Source organism: Equus przewalskii, chromosome 16 (genome assembly GCF_037783145.1).
Source record: "Equus przewalskii isolate Varuska chromosome 16, EquPr2, whole genome shotgun sequence".
NCBI classification, from domain to species: Eukaryota; Metazoa; Chordata; class Mammalia; order Perissodactyla; family Equidae; genus Equus; species Equus przewalskii.
In genome coordinates this window covers 50,334,558-50,352,909 of record NC_091846.1, presented here as the reverse complement: position 1 = coordinate 50,352,909, position 18,352 = coordinate 50,334,558, and the positions used below count along the sequence as shown (strand labels likewise).

Sequence of the window (18,352 nt, the reverse complement as noted above, 5' to 3'; positions counted from 1 at the left end):
TCATTAACTATTTTATATTCATTATTGTTTAATAACATATCTACTCAATGACAGTAACTCCTATGTCAGTAAAAGGCATCAATGGAAGACATAAGGATTTTTTTTAATGTTTATGTTTGCCACACTCATTTTATTTTCCTTCTGAGCACACAGGAAGACCACATTTCCCAATCTTCATTGAAATTAAGTTGGGACCACGTGATTGAGTTCTAGACTGAAGAATGTGGCCAGAAATATTGTTTGCCACTTCCAGACCCATCATAAAACCTTTTGCATGATCCTCCATGCTCTTTCTTCCCCTTCCACCATGGCTTTGGTACCCATGGGTTGACGACGGAAGCATTAAAACATGGAAAGAACTTAGGTCCCTGAGTCACTTCATGGAGAGAGATCCCTCCACCTCTTCCAGCCAATCACAATGGACTCTGATGAGAGCAAGCAGTAATCTTCTGTTGTGCTAAACCACAGAGATTTAGGGGCAAGAGAGGGAACTTGTTAAAAGAGCTATTCTACCATGGCAAATTAGTTTACTTTGACTAACACATTTAGTTAATAGGCCCTACTGGCCATCAGAAGTTTTAATCTCGCTAATCTGGAGTCTCCTCAAGGAGGGTAGGTCTGGAAAAGGTATACTTGTCTGTTCTTTGGGTCAGGAAAGAAACTCAGGAATCCTCTAGTCTGCATGCTAATGGTGGGATCTCATGACTATAGCCCCTACTCCTTCCCTTTTCTCCCTCTCACCAGATAGGAAGGTTTTTCTTGTAATGTGGAACTGTCTTCTGGAGCATTCAGCAGGCTTGCACAAAACTAGGATGCAGCAAAATTAGGCTCAGGAAAAAAAAGAGTCAGAAAGAATCTTCTGTTGATCCCATACTATGGGTCTACTATAACTTTCTCTAAATATTCACTTTCACCATCAACTTTAGTACAGGGCTTTATATAAACTATTCCTGGGAAGATGGACACTAACTTTGCTTCACTCTACAAAATAAAAGTGGGGGGCTGGCCCAGTGGTTTAGCGGTTAAGATCACACATTCCACTTCAGCAGCCTGGGGTTCGAGGGTTCAGATCCCAGGTGTGGACCTACATACCGTTCATTAGGCCATGCTTTGGCAGCATCCCACATACAAAATAGAGGAAGACTGGCATGGATGTTAGCTCAGCAACAATCTTCCTCAAGCAAAAAGAGGAAGATTGGCAACAGATGTTAGCTTGGGGCCAATCTTCCTTACTAAAAAAAAAAAAAATCATGTAGGGAAAAATATGACTTAATTTTCTTAGCTTTAAAATAATTTCAATCCCTAGATGTTATTTTGACATGTGTAACTAAAATACTGGCTCAGGGGCCAGAGCCGTGGCTGTGGTTAAGTTCATGTTTTCCTTTTGGCTGGCCCAGGTTTTCACCAGTTTGGATCCGGGGCGTAGACATGGCACCACTCATCAGGCCATGCTGAGGCAGCATCCCACATAGCACAAGAGAGGCACTCACAACTAGAATATACAACTATGTATTGGGGGGCTTTGAGGAGAAGAAGAAGAAGAAGAAGAAAAAAAGAAGATTGGCAATAGATGTTAGCTCAGATGCCAATCTTAAAAAAAAATTAATAAAGTAAAGTAAAATAAAATAAAATACTGCATAAATATTTAACTCCAAAATTAAATATTGGGTAAATATTTAAACTCTAATATATTAAAATTCTATGAGTCAACCCCAAACACACTTTCTATTTATGGTACATACTGCCACAAACTGATAACTCTTGAATGCAAAAAGGAAGGAAGGCTGGAATCCTACAAGCCCCATAACCTCAAGAGACTGTTCACAGTACAGGAAGTGACTTGTACAGAATCCTAGAACCCACGTATAAAAACTCACACCTAAGGTGGTCATCAGGCCAAAGACTATGAACATCTCCCCTGCTACTGAGCCTCTGAGATGTTTACATTCAAAGGGCTTTGCAGCAAAACACCGTGAATACCATCAGTAGGATGTCAGGAAACCCTAAGTCTTAAATCTTATGTTCCTTGGGAACTCTACTTAGACTCTATAGCTCTCTGTGAGACCCTCATTCAAGATAAAAATAATCTTGGGAAATTGCTGCTCTGGTACAGTGAAAACAACAATCTGTCTAAAGCAAACAGAACTTTAATATCAAACCTTCTCAAAGTATAAATAAAGGTGAGTCAGATGTTAAAATCGAATGAAGTTAAATTCTACAGTGTAAATCTTTATGGGCAATACTGACTGCACGTAATAATAAAAATAGATACCCACTACTCTTTGCCACTCATTTTATACATTTTCCTCTACTCTTCAGAGGAATTACACCTACAGAGTAGGTGTAATTATTTCATTTTATAGATGAAAAAATGAAGTCTCAGAGAAGGTGGGTGACTTTCTCTTGGCCACACAGCTAGGAAGTAGCCTCTCTCTAAAATCTTTTCAGTAGGGCCCAATGTCATACGCCTGATTCTGTGGGGTGATTGTTCCAAGACTCATATGTTAGGTCAATGTGTCTTCCTTCAGTTATTATTCTTTCTCTCCCATGCCACTAGGGGTATCAGTCTATGAACAACAACGGAGAAAACTCTAAACCACCATTCCAAAGTATATTGCAATTTCTTATTAGGGAAATTAAGTTTGTACTTCTCTTGGAAATTAAGTTTCTGCCAACTTCTGATATAAAATAGATTGTTTTACTATGAGTCAGTCTTGGAGACAGGAAATACTCAAACAATATAAGCAGCAATATGATCGAAAGCAGCCAAGGAAAAGTTACACTTCCACCACAGAACACTAGAGGTCTCCCTAACCTCGGTTTTCCAACTTAGTAATTAAACTACCCTCAGGATTCAGGACATAATGCCTACTGCACACACTATTATTTACTGACGTCCCTGTAAAACATCTCATATTTTTACCTACATGTGTATATTTTAAAAGGGAACTCTTTAAATGTAAACTCAGTACTTTTCTCATATTCATTTAAAATAAACACAGTATTATTGAAATGCACACAACAGATGTATTTAATCATCTTCCTCCTAAAATTATTTCACATCTCGCATTTGGAGTGGCCTACGTTATAGAAGTCTGACTCCTGCTAACAGAACTTGCCTTTCTTCACTGACCCCTGTGTTCTCTCCCTCACATCTATTTCCACTCTTACAGAGATGTAGCTTACTGTTGGGAGACAGGACTGCCAGGGGAATGAGCTGACCAGGATACTTCTTCCAAACATGCCTTAAACCTCCATGTAATTAAAGCATGTAATCTCTGTCCTCATTTCCTAGTGTAGAAAAATGAAGGGGTCGGGCTAGATTTGTGGTTCTGAATTTTGGCTTCACATTAGAATCACTTCCTAAGGTTTAAACATGCCTGAGTCTCACCTCAGACTAATTAAATCAGAATCTGGGGGTAGGGTGAGAGGTGGTAGGATCAAATTGCCAGTAGAATTTTAAAGTTCAGTCTGTGTTTCTAATTTGCAGACCAAGCTGAGAACGACTCAACGAGTTTGCCTGTGCCGTCTGGTCTGGTCTGGTCCACTGCTAATGTTCCAAGGTTCTGTCTTGACCAACCTGAGAGAAACTTTCAGACACTCAGCCCACAAAAGCTTAAGTCTCCCAAATATTATATCGTTTCTTGAGGCCTAATTATCTCAATATCAAATTCATTCTTAGAAATAGTGTTTTCTTATTCAGTTAACGATGCAATAGGACAGTCTGCAAGGCCAGGGTGAATGAACAGAGGTCCTCTGACTCATCTCTCCACACGCTGCTGTGGAGACGAGATCTTGCACACATACTTCTACAAACTCATTTTTGTCAAGGCTTTAACTACAAGAGTGAGGCCAGCCCCTTAGGGATACCAGTCCTCTATTAGGGAGACTGACTTAAAAAAACCTATGAAGAGTGCAGAAGGATACACATTTGCTATATTAATTAACACTGGCATAGTCTGAATATAGAATCTGTTAGATACCATAAGTTTCAGCGTATCTGCTTAAAATGCGGCAGAGGACATTTTTGTCTACACTAGCAGCACGTCTTTGGCTACAGGGAGTGACCTCAACTCTCAATGGCCTCGGGTGTCTATTATGTAGAGACTCCAATTAAAAATGTTAACTCTTTTCTTATGCTTACTAAGCATCTCTACCAAATATAAAATAAAAATGTGATTTGTGGCATGTACACATCAACCTGAATAGACATTGCTACTTTTCTCTATACAGATGAGCCCTTTCCCTCTGAGCAAGAGAGAACTAACAGCAGGCACACTTAATAGATTCATTCTATGAGCCATATGGTGACTCCAGTGCCAAAAGAGCAGTTTCACTTTCCAAGGTAAAGAGGTAATGTCTTTATCCTAGAATAGATCAAACCTATTGTATTGTTAAAATTCACAGTCTCTCCAGAAAGTAGTTGTACAGAAACTGCTGTTTCTCCACCATCAGGATAGAAGGACCAAAAGTTAGAACAAGGACTGACTACTCATATTCACAAAAATAAATATTTTCTCTATTTTAAATTGAACAGATGCCACGTAGTGCCCACTCTACCTATACTCAATGCAATTTCTTTGGAATCTTTATATCAATTGACTATTAGCAGGATTTTAGAAAAATCTTTTAGAAAAAAAGATTTTATGAGTTGTGAAGAAAAAGATAATTCAGTCCTTATAGCCCTTCTGTCTCTGGGGATAAAATATCAATGGTTCAAAGCTTACTTTGGTAAACGTTTAAATACTTCATGCTTTATAAGAAATAGGATTTAACATGTTTCGCATTCCGCTTACAAGGTTCAAAAACACCTTACCTGTCCAAAGTGTCATCAGATCTGTACCGACTAATTGTGGCTTTTGGCTCATCTCTCTCATTTGTTTTCCTGTTGCAAAAAAAAAAAATCACAAAAAGATCAAATAAATTTCAAAAAAAAATAGTTTATAATGCCTATCATGTATTTAGTAAAATTTTGACCTATTCAGGTAGGAAATGTACATATTATCAAGAAAAGACAGATTTCGGGTATCCAAACTTCCGTTTTGACTTGAATAGAATAAATTATGGAAAACCCAATTCCCCATGCTAATAAAGGAGTTCTTCTCTAGGTCTGATTATTTCTAACTACAATGTAACACATTCAAACTGGGGATAAGGACATATAAAACAATATAACACAACATGCAAAATGGTTAATAACTAATATGTACTCTTGTCAATGTTGTTGATTTTTACATAATAGGTACTCAATCCCTTATAATCGGCTATGTCTTGTTTGCAGAGTTTCAGCAGCACCATAAGCCAGTATAACAGGCTAAACACAAATTGCTATATTTAAACTTCAGCACCGTGGACAGGGTTGAAAGAAGAGAATTTGCTGGCAATAGGGAGGGAAGGAGAGGGAAGAAAGAGGAAAAGAGAGAAACAGGAAACGCTGGAAAGAAATGAAAAGAAGAAAGTGGGAGGAGAGAGAAAGGATAGACGTGGGAAGAAAAGGAGAAGAGAGAGGAGATAGAGAGAAGGAGGAAGAGGAGAGACAGAGGCAGAGACAGTAGAGGAAAACAGATACACAGAAAAAAGGGGACAGGAAGAAGACAAGAAAACAAGGAAAGAGAGGAAAGAAGCTTCAATAATAGGAATCATGTTCATCAAAGCAGTGGAAATATCTTGATCAGGCATAAATCAGCAAAAAACAAAATCCTGTTTAATGCCTTATATGAGCCCATGGTAGAGGGAAAACAAGCTCTTTGAGAAATTATACCATGGTTTATTGTGTTTGCATTTCAAAGCTTCATTTGAAGCTGACAGATCAAAGGTATTGAATCAGTAAAACTACTAAAACAGTATATATAAGATTTAATTTTTAACTTAATGTAGTAAATTTTTATTAAGTAAATATTTGGAGGTAAACAATATATAACACACTGTGCGATGACTATGAGGAAGTCAAGAATGAAATAACTGCGGACACTACACACACAGAGCTAGAGGGACAAATTAGATACGTACATCCAAAGGTAGAAAATGGTCAGTGTTGTAAAAGAGGCTCAGGTGAAGTGCAAGGAAGTTCTAAGTTGAGAAACTTTATTTCCAGAGGTAGGAATCAGAAGGCTTTATGGATGAGGTACAGTTTGAGCTGCGTCTTGGAGGATAAACAGATATGAACATTTTCAAACAGAAGTAGAGGGAATAATGTCCATAAAGGCAAGAAAAAAAGTAAAGAAAAATGCCTAATGCAATTACCCAACTTTTTAAGGAAACCCGGAGTGAAATCATGGTATGGTTCAGCATCGTGTGTAATGGGTGAATGCAAATAGGTGGGGCCATCTGACCCCCTTCTATAAAACAGCCCCTTCACAGACACCATCACTTTACATCTCATTAGTTGGCTTTAGTCTTCCTAGCACTTGTGGCAACACTACATAGTACATTGTGTTTATTTATTTTCAGTCGTCCTCACCACCCACCTTCAACTAGGATGCAAGTTCTATGAAAGCAGGGACTTTGTTTTGTTCCCAGCCCTTAGGCCAGTGTCTGGCTCACAGTAGGCATCCCTGCAGGCATTTGTGCTATCAGCCTTATTTGACATGTTTTATTGATCTGGCAGAGGAAGTACACAGCAAAATTTCTTAGTTTGTGCATAATACGAAGCAGTTATCTAAGGTGATGAGAATATATTGTTTATCTTCCTTTTCCTTTATTTTCAGTCTGCCTATGCAGAGCTCTTTGCACACATTGTCACTTCTACAGGAAGCATTCTTTTCCCTGCTCCATGCCCACCAGCCACCCTTTCTTACTTGTAAACTTTTCCTCCTCACCCTTCAAGCAGCAGCAGCAACCCCAAAGACCACTTCCTTGGTGAGGTCCGATTTATTCAGGCAGAGTTAGTCTCTCTATTCCAACAGCACTGTCACACACTTCTACAGTAGCACTTTCCATAGCAAATGTTAGTGTTTTAGTTTATGGACCCATCTCTTTCCACGAATTTGAGAGCTCCTTAAAGTCATGGTAGTGTCAAGCATCTTTGTACTCCCAGCACCTGGCACAATGTCAGCATGAAGTAGGTGCTCTAAAGCAGTGTTGAGTGAAGCACCAAACAGCTTCTGCACAAGGGCAGGAAAGTGCCAAGTGGGCATCCATTTGAACAAATGCAAGGAGAAAAATAATCTACACTACCTTTTTAGGAAGATGTAGTTTGAGACACTAGTTATAGGTCAAGGTGAAAATGTCTCAGGCTTACAGATTTTTGTTACTGAAGGTAAAACCTCAATGTGCTACTTTAGCTAAAATGCTATCCACCAACAGGAAGGGTTCAGAAAACCGATACAGCTTAAAATACCAAATAAGCACACAAGGCATTAAGCTTCTGTTGTCCTAAAACATACAAAGAACATAAAGCTTAGTTTTCCCAGTTACACTTCAAAACCAGTATGTCCCTTTCGTTAATAGTTCCAGAGAAATGCAAATAAAATGGAGGGGGCCATGTCCACTGGTGGCTGAACTCAAAGATCAGGCTCCCTTTGTTTGGTGAGATGAAGCCCAACTGAGAACAAGGCTGTAATCTTCAAAATCATGAAAACCATGGAGAGGACACAGGTAGAATCTGTTGAATCACAGAACAGTCAATCAAATGGAGTAAGGCTGGAAACCAGAAAACCAATCAGATTCTTTGTGCAGAGGGCTATAAGCTCAGGACCCTTAGAACAAGTCAAAATTACGCACAAGGGTAAAAGAGGGCTTAGAGAAATTCATACATAAAAGTTTCTAAAGTAGTCATATTCAAGGTGTCTACTTAACTTTTTAAAGTCCACACAAAGAAAGACAATCACACTCCTTTACCAAGTACCTTTTGGTGACACAGAGCCTACTAGAGCAGATAAAATTGTATCTGATAAAGAATTAGTTTCTTCTGATGGGTGTGGTTGTTTGTTTGTGTTTGTGTGTAAACGTGTTTTAATAAGAATATTATTTAATTACTTGATCAATCTTAGATTATTTACATCATTGTGATTACTAATTTTGTCTGATTTTTCCTACTAATTTGTATTTGCCAGTCTAATTGCCACTGAGTATCATTTAGTGTTTTTCCACAAGCCTAAGAGTTTCTAAAAGAAGTGTACTGTCCAATACAGCAAGTGAACTTGGAGCTCTGTCTGTATTTTAGGTCTCCTTTCCCTAAGGTTCAGAGATGTTTCATCTGGTGATGTTTCTGTGGGAGCCCTTTCCCTTTCCCATCAGGAGGGCCCCCGCAGTGGGGCAGGCGGAGGATTGGTTCTTCGACACCTCCAGGCTGTAGTTCTGGAAGCACGGAGCTGAAGAAGCAGAGTTTACCCTGTAGAAACCCCTGATGATATCACAGATTCTCCTTCACGTGCTCAGAACATCAGGGAAAGCCTGAGGCTAGCCACAAATATTCAGCGTGTCTTAAACAAGTCTTCTCTCAAAACTACCGTCTTTGTGTTTCTGCTAATGATGTAACTTGTCTGAAACACTCACCTGTCCAAGGCATCATGGGAATTATGTCGGGTGAGCACCACCCTGCCATGATTTTCATCTCTACAGAGAAAGAACAAAATTAAGTCATGTGAAAAGTTACCACAGTATTTAGTAAGCACTAAATAAAGGAGACAGGAAAGAGCTCACAAGTTTTGGCAAGGTTAATTCATTTTACTTCAGGCATGAAAACACAACTACGTATTTATTTTAACCAGTCAGCACATGAAACATCATGGTGAAAAGAAATAAGTTTGTCAGTACAAATGACCATTATTCTAACTTATCCCACGAGATTTCCATGTGATTCAACAATGGAATGAGTGTTTCTTGTTTTGTTTGTTTCTTTGTTTTTACCAAAATATGAGAACATGCGGTCATCTACTTTATATGTACTAGAGAAGTCCTTTTCTATAGGAAGGCAAAAGCTTTCTACCAAGAAGTTTTAAATTTAATTATGCCTATTATGTCTGGAAATTTTCTTTTGATAGACTTGATAGTGTCCTTGACTAAAAGTAGGAAAATAAGCACCAATATTTGTGGTTAAGGATGTTTATCATTTGAAGGGAAATTTAGCCATTTTTGAACCGTGAGAACACATAGTTTGCTCTGTTTGGTCTTTAAAATAATCCTGTAAATTAAGCAGGGAAGACACCCTCATATCCAGTTCACAGATGAGGACATTGATCATGGATTTTGTGGCTTTCCCAAGGCCAAAAGGTTAGCAAGTGACAGAGGTGGATCTAGGACTCAATCTTTTTATTCCAAACCTCTGCTTTTCCTCTTGGTCCACCCTGCAACAGACCTTCCTACATAAAGTCCCAAAGCTATGTCTTTCTTACTTATATATAAGCAGACCTATAGCAGACCTGAAAGTACAGGCAATTTTAGGAAATGTCAAAGCTTGTAGTAGAGCCTTTGGCCTTGAGCCAATGCAGTATCTGAACCTTTTTCATATCAACCTAACCAAACCTGATATACCACATTTCTCCTGGTTCTGCTCCACTAACATTACTCAACACTCTGGAACCATTTATAATAAAGCTATAAAAGAACTATAGTACATAATTAAAAGGAAAGTTGAACAGTGAAACTGAAACAATTCCAGCAAATATACACCCTCAGGGACCCCAAGAGAACCTTTTCATCCCTCTTGTTATCCCCTCCCTGAGCTTGTGAGAGAGTAGCAAACACCAGACGTGTTTTTACCTGAAGTAGAAGTATAACACATAGCCCAGAACTGGGCCAGTGGGAGTGAGAGAAGCATCAGAGCCAATTTCCCTTTCATTCAGCAGCTGCCATGCCAGCCAAGCTGGCTTCCCTGGGCCTTTTTAAGGAGGCATGCCTGGCATAAAACCATCATTCCTACCAACTGTAATTTGTCTTAGACATCTCTATCTTTACCCATCTGTGCAAATGTTTGCAACCCAAAATTTATGATCTACATTTGACATCACTCTACCACTATGGGAAAATAGAAATGCTTCATTAGGCTTCAACAGTTGAAGAAGTAAATTTGCTTCATCGAAGGAAATGATTGCTGTCCAAGAGTGTTAACTCTAAAAGTTAGTGTGAGTCTCCAAAAACCCCTATAGTTCCTCAAAATAATAATATTTAATACCAGAAGTTAATAGACATTTTTATTTAACAGTTACAAGTATGGCTCCTCAAATAAGCACATATGGACAGTTTAGCAAAAGGTTTACAGTAAGTATTCTGTAATGCAGGGCTTTTCAACCTCAGCACTGTTGACATGGGTTTGATAAATTTTTGTTTTGAGGAGTGTCCTGTGCATTGTAGGCTGCTTAGCAGCATCCCAGACCTCCACCCATTAGATATCAGGAGTAATCCCCAATTTTGACAAGTAAAAATGTCTCCCGACCTTGTCAAATGTCCCCTGGGGATAAAACTGCCCCTGATTGAGAACTAGCGGTATAACGGAAAGGCAATGGGTCATGTTAAAAATCTCAACTCCACCACTTAATAGCTGCGTGCCACTGGACAAGTTACTAACTTCTCTGAGCCTCAGATTCCTCTTCTGTAAAATTATGATATAATACCTACCTTGTGTGATTGTTGTGAGATTTAATAATGCTTTATATGTAAAGTACCCAGTATCAAGCCTGACACATAAGAGGAATCAAAAAAGTATACATATTTGTATATATATATATATATAATTTATGATAAATATATCTAGGCTGGACAAGTGTCAATTGTAAATCTATGTTGGCAATGAGGCAATGTGCCTATGGTCATAGTTTTCAGATCTTTAAACATATACCTAACAGAAGCACAGCTCAAAGCAGACAAAACCTTCTTGGTGGTTAATATTTTCCCTTACAAATCTACCACCACCTTTCCAATACCTAGAGGTATATGGCCCAGTCAGGACTTAAATGAGCTGAGAATTTACTTCACTTGAGCATAAAGAAACTTTAGATTGGGGCCGCCCTGTGGCTGAATGGTTACGTTTGCGTGCTCCACTTCAGCGGCCCAGGGTTTCACCAGTTTGGATCCTGGGTGTGGACATGGCACCACTCATCAGACCATGCTGAGGCAGTGTCCCACACAGCACAAGCAGAGGCACTCACAAAACTAGAATCTACAACTATGTACTGGGGGACCTTGGGGAGAAGAAGGAAAAAAAAAAGAAGATTGGCAACAGATGTTAACTCAGGTGCCAATCTTTAAAAAAAAAAAGAAATTTTAGGTAAATGATTATTAAATTTGTAAATTTGGAGTAATACTACTATGCGTTTGTTTCAACTGACATCATCAACATGCCCCAGGACTGTCCCTACCATGGATTAAATATTAGCTTTTCGGAAACTGGAAAGCCATGTTTTCTTTTCAGTTTCTCAAGTAGGCACAAATGTCTATTCCAGTTATAACAATGAAACCCTGCTTTCTCTCACTAATGACTCACATTCTCTTAGCTATGTGAATATTAAAACTGGTAGCTATTCTTGAAAATATGATATAACAAATTTATGCTTGCTAAATTTTCCCAAAAATTAGGCCATGCAACAAAGTGTTTTAGAAGGAGAGTATGTGCTTTTCAGATGGCCATTAGCTTCCCAAACAGAGAATGGCTCTCTCTGCTCATCCGCCTTCCCCTCTCTCCATACCGTCTTACCTTTCTTCTTCAGGACGTTTCTTTATCCAGCTGTTATCCTGTAAGAAAGTCCTTCTTTTGTTCATCTCAAGAAAGCCCTGCTGCCTCAGTGTGGTCCCCTGAGTGGTACTCTTCATATCTATCAACAGAAAAATGAAAACCTGGGAGATGTAATTGCCTGGAGTTGAGTGTGGGTTTGTTAACCTGGAAATCTCGAGACGCACATCTGATGGGCCAGCGTCAATCTTCTAGGCTGGCAAGTCCAGTACTGTTTCAAAGTAGGACATACCAGCAAGAAAGAAGAAATCCCACACCCCATCATCAAAGATAACATATAAAACTGCTCAGGTGCCAACTGAAACTGCCAGTGCAGCTCATGAGGTCCCATCTGGCACCTGGGAATGTAGACCCACAGGCCTGGGATAAACCAAGCCAGGGTTTAGTGGGTTGGTCATTTTTCTTCTTTTTTTTTCCAAACTTGATTTTTTTTTTTTAATTGAGTTCCTAATAGTTTACACCGATGTGAGATTTCAGTTGTACATTATTTCTTGACTGTCACCACATAAGTGCTCCCCCTCACTTCACTCCCCTGTGCCCACCCCCCTTCCTCTGGTAACCACTGAACTGTTTTCTTTGTCCATGTGTTTGTTCATATTCCACATATGAGTGAAATCATCTGGTGTTTGTCTTTCTCAGTCTGGCTTATTTCGCTTAGCATAATTCCCTCTAGGTCCTTCCATGTTGTTGCAAATGGGATGATTTTGTCTTTTTTTATGGCTGAGTAGTAGGGTTGGTCATTTTACTCAAAAAGAAACACACCTCAGAAGTACACACAGGACTGTTTGTTGTACCTGGTAAATAACAGTCAATAAGTCCTGGTGCATTTCACTACAAATAACTAATTCTTTGATCTCATGAGAGCAAGCAGCAAAGAAGGTCACAGGTAAGAAAGGGCATATTTATTGATTAAAATAATATATTTAAATTGCAATTACATGAGTTAAAACTGTGGCACTTTTTTTTTCTTAAGCCTAACTTAAGCAATGCTAATTAAATTAGACTGTTGCTTCTAAGCTTTCAATATCTATATAAAAGAATTAGGGGGCCAGCCCCGGTTGCCTAGTGATTAAGTTCAGCATGCTTTGCTTTGGCTTCCTGGATTGGGTTCCTGGGAGCCAACTTACACCACTCTGTTAGCGGCCATGCTGACATACTAAAAAGTAGAGGAAGATTGGCACAGGTGCTAGCTCAGGACAAATCTTCCTCAGCAAAAAAAAAAAAAAAACCCAAAACAAAAGAACTAGGACCTTTGAGTTGTTTTTCCTGGATTTTTAAGTTTTCTGAGTAAGAGAAACATCATCTACATTACCATTTCCTGTAGGAGATGTTTTTCTCAAGGTAAAATTGGACATGCTGCCTTCCGGTAAGGATCTAAAAAAAAAATAGGGGTGGGGAAAACACAACAATGACTCTAAGAATCTACAAGTGACTCTTTCTTTGCTGACAAGACACATTCTTCAATGACATTGACAAAGTCACATGATCTGGTATAATGAATACACGACATAAAGTGTCCCCTAGGAATCTTAGAGTCCATCTATCCCAAAGAATTTATTTTATAGATGAAGAACACCAAGAGTGTTTAGTGTCCCTAATGTTATATAACAAGCAATTAGCTGAATCAGGTCATCAATTAATTCATTTATTCAATCAATAAGTAAGCAGGGGCCAGCCCCGTGGCCAAGTAGTTAAGTTCACATGCTCCACTTTGGCGGCTCAGGGTTCCACTCGTTTGGATCCTGGGCACGGACCTATCACGGCTCATCAAGCCATACTGAGGGGGGAGGAGGAAGAGGAGGAGGAGGGGGAGGAGGAGGAGGAAGGGGTGGGGGAGGAGGAGGAGGAGGAGGAGGAGGAGGAGGAGAAGAAGAAGAAGAAGAAGAAGAAGAAGAAGAAGAAAAAGAAGAAGAAGAAGAAGAAAAGAATGGCAACAGATGTTAGCTTAAATGCCAATCTTTAAAAAACAAAGTTTAAAATAAATAAGTATTGAGTGTCTGGCACTGATCCAGGAACTAGGGGGGAAAAGATGAGTAAGGCAAGTGTCTGGTCAGGTCAGTAGGGAGACAGAGACATGGAGCTGACTGCACAGTATGCAGGGTGCCCTGGGAATCTCGTCAGCCCTTCCCTAGGGAAGCCAGAGTGAACCCAGGCAACTGATGTGTGATCAGAAGGGAAGTAGCCAGAGGCAAGGAAATCACAGATCTGGGGAAACACGGGTGATTTTAGGCAACCACTGCATGGGAAAGCCCAAAGTTTCTTCGCTATGACCAACTGCTACGATTAGACTGTTAGGGAGTTGAGGGAGCCACAGTCCCAGTTTGCCCAGGACTGACTGGGTTTCCAGAGCTGCATTTTGACTGTGAATCCTAGGTACCTTTGCTTTCATGGCCTTCTTTCACACACACACACACACACACACACTTAAAAATTATATTTTATGACTGTGTTAGTATAAAGATGAATAATAATCCAGCCTGGCTCTATTACAATATATTCATTATTATTATAATATTCATTTTTTCTTCTGCTGTTAGAAGGAATTGAAATTGGAACCCTTTTGTAGGCCCCTAAAGGTATTGTGGACCCCAGGCACTGTCTTTTCTGCTTAAAAAATAAATCAGTTGGCCCTGGGTTTCCCTGAATGTGAGCCTTCCAGTTTTAAAACCAGGGAAGTCCCGGGCAAACAGGATGGCTGGTCACGCTAGGTGGGGTATCACGTTTTTTTGCAGAGCCCATACACAACCAGACAGTGTATGGAATGTTAGATGGAAATTAGATCTCAAGTCAGAAGCAAGTGCTAGGCTCAGCTCTATCGCATCCACGTTCTACAATTGAACCACTTAATCTCCCTGTAAAATGGGCTAATGAAACCTGCCATCTATTTTATAAGGTTGTTGTGATGATCAAATAAATAATGTATGCAAAAAATCACTGTAAGCTATCAATGCTATTTGGACTTACAGCAGTATTATCAGACAGCTGTTTATACGTATAACTTGGGGGTTCTGAAAGCCCTCATCTCCAGCCCTCTCATGCAAAACTATCTCCTACAATAACTCACCCACCATAGGACCTGAAGTGGTGAAGATCCATTCCTTTGGATGAAGGCATTGTTTTCCCTGGGGGCACCTTTTAGCATGTCAATTCCCCTAAAGTTGGTGAGAAGGGGAAGCTGTTGGTGCCCAGACCATTTTCCAGACTCGTGCTCGTGCTTCGGGGCTGCAGGCTCAAGCTGGACCTCCTCCGGAGATTGGCCCTCAGCTGGTGGGGCATGCTCCCCACGCACTACAACCTGCATCCAGTGACTGCCTGATCTGGAATAGACAGATGAGTCTCTTGCCTCAAAGTAGAGCAATTCTCCAGGTGATTTGTGCTTCAGAGCTCACTGTGGGATCAGACTGAAGCTAGACCATCAGAAAGCAGATCCTGCTCAGCTCCTTCCCTTGCCACCCCTTCCTGCTTCCTTTTCTCCTTTCCCCAGAGAGCACACCCTCAGTAAGTCACAGATGCCCAAATTCCTCTCAGACACTGCTTCAAGGGAACGCAACCTAAGACTGCCGACCGCTGTAATCAGTCGCAGCATTACCTTCACAGAGACCAGCAGCTGTGCACTCCACTGATAGCTGAGAGTCTGAAGGGTTAGTGAAGTTAGAAAGATCTGCATCTAAAGGGTGCTATTTACTGACGTGTCACCTTGAGTGTGTTATAGGCCATCTCCCTCATCTGTAAAATGAGATGTTTTGAGGATCAAATTAGATGACATATATAAAGTGTCTAATTATTGCCCAACACACAGTAGGTGCTCAATAATTCTTAACTTCATGCCTTGGAAAGCAGAGCAAAGACATAGGGGAGGTATGGTTGGGGGTGGGGAGGGGATGGAACAGCCTTGAATTTGGGCCACTGGGCACACAGGGAGTGTGGGGCAGCCCCTGGCTGGCTATGCTGGGGGATTGCTTAAACTTTGGCTGAAAGGGGAGGAAAAGAGACATGTAAAGACAATCGTCAATCTCAACTACTTGTACACTTCTTCTCAGTCTGGCCCCTCTTCTCTGGGTTCTTGGCTAATCTATTTCCTGTTTCTAAATGGGCTCTGATAAATTCTTTCCCTGAGCTAGTAAAGACCTGGAGAGTTCGCAGCTGATTGAGCTGGGATTCTGAGGTGATCAAAATGCTGAGTTATCTGATGATGCGTTTGTAGACACTGCACATTTGGTCGTGAGACAAGGGGCAGGGTAAACAGAGAGAAGGCATTTTACAATTATCTTGTATATTTGTCTCTCTCTCCTAAAAGGCTGAGAGTGTCCTGTGGGCTAGGCCTGAGTCATTCCCTTATATATTTTCAGCATCTGGGGCAGAGCAGGCACTCCCTAGGTGCTTGTTATGGGCTGAATTGTGTCCCTCCAAAATTCATATGTTGAAGCCCTAACCCCCGATACCTCAGGATGTGACTATATTTGCAGACAGAGCCTTTAAAGAGGGCAAGTTGAAACAAGTCTGTTAGGGTGGGCCCTAATCCCATCTGCTGGTGACTTTATAAGAGGAAAAATTTGCACACACAAAGAGACACTAGGGATGTGGGTGCACAGAGAAAAGTCCATGTGAGGACACAGAGAGAAGGCAGCCATCTGCAAGTCAAGGAGAGAGGCCTCGGAAAAAATCAAGCTTACTGACACCTTGATCTTGGACTTCTAGCCTCCAGAACTGTGAGACAATAAATTTTATTGTTTAAGTCAACCAGTCTGTAGTATTTTATTATGGCAGCCCTAGCAAACTAACAGAGAACTTATGGAAAAAGTGATTTAATCATTCCCAAAATAGCTAAGTCATTCAAAGAGCTTCGTGCCACACTATCTCTGACCTCCGCCCATTATGTTTTCAGTTATCCTACTGCATGGGGCAATTGCCAATAGCATTAATATCTGTTAGTTGAGCACCTGTTCTGAAGAGGGTACCTCACAAGCACTGTCTCTCATCCTTAAATAAAATCTGCAAGGTAGCTATTGTTACCTCCATCTCCCAGATAAGACAACGGAAGCTCAGGGAGACTATGCCCAAGGTGTAGAGGCAGAATTTGGCTTCTAAACCAAGCCAACTCCTTCCTTAGCAGCCAGCGATAATGCTCACCATGGGTGATTTGCAAGACTAGACCAGAGCCCTGGCACTAGAGTGAGAGAGGGGAGGGAGACAGCAGGGGTTACCTGACTCTTGATATCTCACTCTTTGGAAGTCGCCTGAGTTCTGCTTCCAGTGCCTGACAGCAAGAGAAGCATGGCAGCCTCTCAAGGAATCATTGCAGCAGACAAACCCTCACAGAGCAGACTTCTCTCGGTCTTCCCTTATATTCCCTTAGTTATAAATATATGTCCACAAACAAGAGTTATAGCAACATTATTCATAACAGCCAAAAAATAGAAAAAACTCAAATGTCCATCAACAAATGAATGGATACATAACGTGTGGTACATTCATACAGTGAAATATGACTCAGCAATAAAAAGGAATAAAGTACTGATAAGTGCTACAATATGGATGAAGTTTGAAACATGCTAAATGAAAAAAGCCAGACAAAAAGACAACGTATGTACGATTCCATATGGCTGTTGTCTTTTAGATTCTCCTTGGTCTGCTACACATATCCCACCTCAACTCTCCTCCCAAGCCAGGCTTCTGCTGCCCCTCTAGGTTCTGCTGGGCAAGGAGAAAAGTTTAATAATAACACTTTAGCTGATTTTATAGTAATTTATAATTTATCCCATTTGGTTTCCACAGCAACGTTTTAAGAGTTATATATATAACCCCTTCTTTGCAGAGACTCGGCTCCAGTAGCTAATGAGTGGCAAAGCTGGGACTGACCCTGAAGCTTTCTAGCTTGAGGCTCGTCACTTTTTCCTCTGTGTCAGGGACTGCCAGATGGTCAGCACTTCCTGCAGAGAGTTGGATAGAGAAAAGCAGGTATCTCTTCTTTACCTTATATTCAGGACTGGCTCTAACCAGATCCAATCTCCTGCTAGAGGGTCTGATATTTTCACGCCTTTGGTAGCAAGGCATTCTCCAGAAGGCCTAGTTGAATGGAGTCAAATGAGATAAGACATCTAAACAAGCTCACGGCCCTTAACTCTTTCTCCCCGCCAATGACTAGCCTCTGGTATCCTATAAACACCTCAGTGACTCCACCCCAGAGCCTCTGGGATACTTTCTAGGAATAGCTTCCAAGGAACCCACTCGCTTTCTCTTGGACATCCCAGTTTTACCCTGTTGGCTCTTATGTGAAAGTCAGCTGGAAGAACTTGGCCTTCTACACTTCACCCTTCCCCTTCTCTGAAACTAAGATGCCATGCAGAAGGTAGGAGCAGCCGTCTTGGAACCATGGACGAACCACAAGGACTAAAGGCACACACTGAGAAGGGCCCAGCAGGAAATAAGAAGGAGCCTAGTTCCTGGACAGTATCGTACAGCTGCCACAATAGTCCTGGATTATCTATCTCTGGACTGCTCTTTGCAAGAGAAAAATAAACCTCCTAGTTTGTTCAGGAGATTGCTTTACCATATTTTTGTTTCTCAAGTTTAATGCTTTTCCCACCTGTTACAAGGCCATTGTGGAACAAATAGAAGGTCTAAAATCCCATGGTGGTCTAGAAAATATAAGATATTAGTGACTCTTCTATTAATAAAACATTA

The 18,352-nt window shown here is 40.6% G+C and overlaps 1 protein-coding gene across 39 annotated transcripts in view; it reads right to left on the bottom strand.

Moving 5' to 3' along the window:
* The window catches only part of SCEL (sciellin), a 272,873-nt gene that overhangs the window by 76,124 nt on the left and 178,397 nt on the right, over positions 1 to 18,352 (bottom strand). For 32 of the 39 annotated variants that reach the window (XM_070578988.1, XM_070578995.1, XM_070578989.1 and 29 more), the window contains 4 exons: positions 12,981 to 13,042; positions 11,633 to 11,750; positions 8,497 to 8,556; positions 4,817 to 4,885 (listed from right to left, as the gene is read on the bottom strand). In XM_070578988.1, coding sequence (XP_070435089.1) covers positions 4,817 to 4,885; positions 8,497 to 8,556; positions 11,633 to 11,750; positions 12,981 to 13,023 — 290 coding nt within the window. In that variant the 5' untranslated portion in view covers positions 13,024 to 13,042. Of the gene's footprint in view, positions 1 to 4,816; positions 4,886 to 8,496; positions 8,557 to 11,632; positions 11,751 to 12,980; positions 13,043 to 14,736; positions 14,986 to 18,352 lie in introns of those variants that run through there. The other 7 variants (XM_070579011.1, XM_070579025.1, XM_070579001.1 and 4 more) reach the window with 3 other exon arrangements.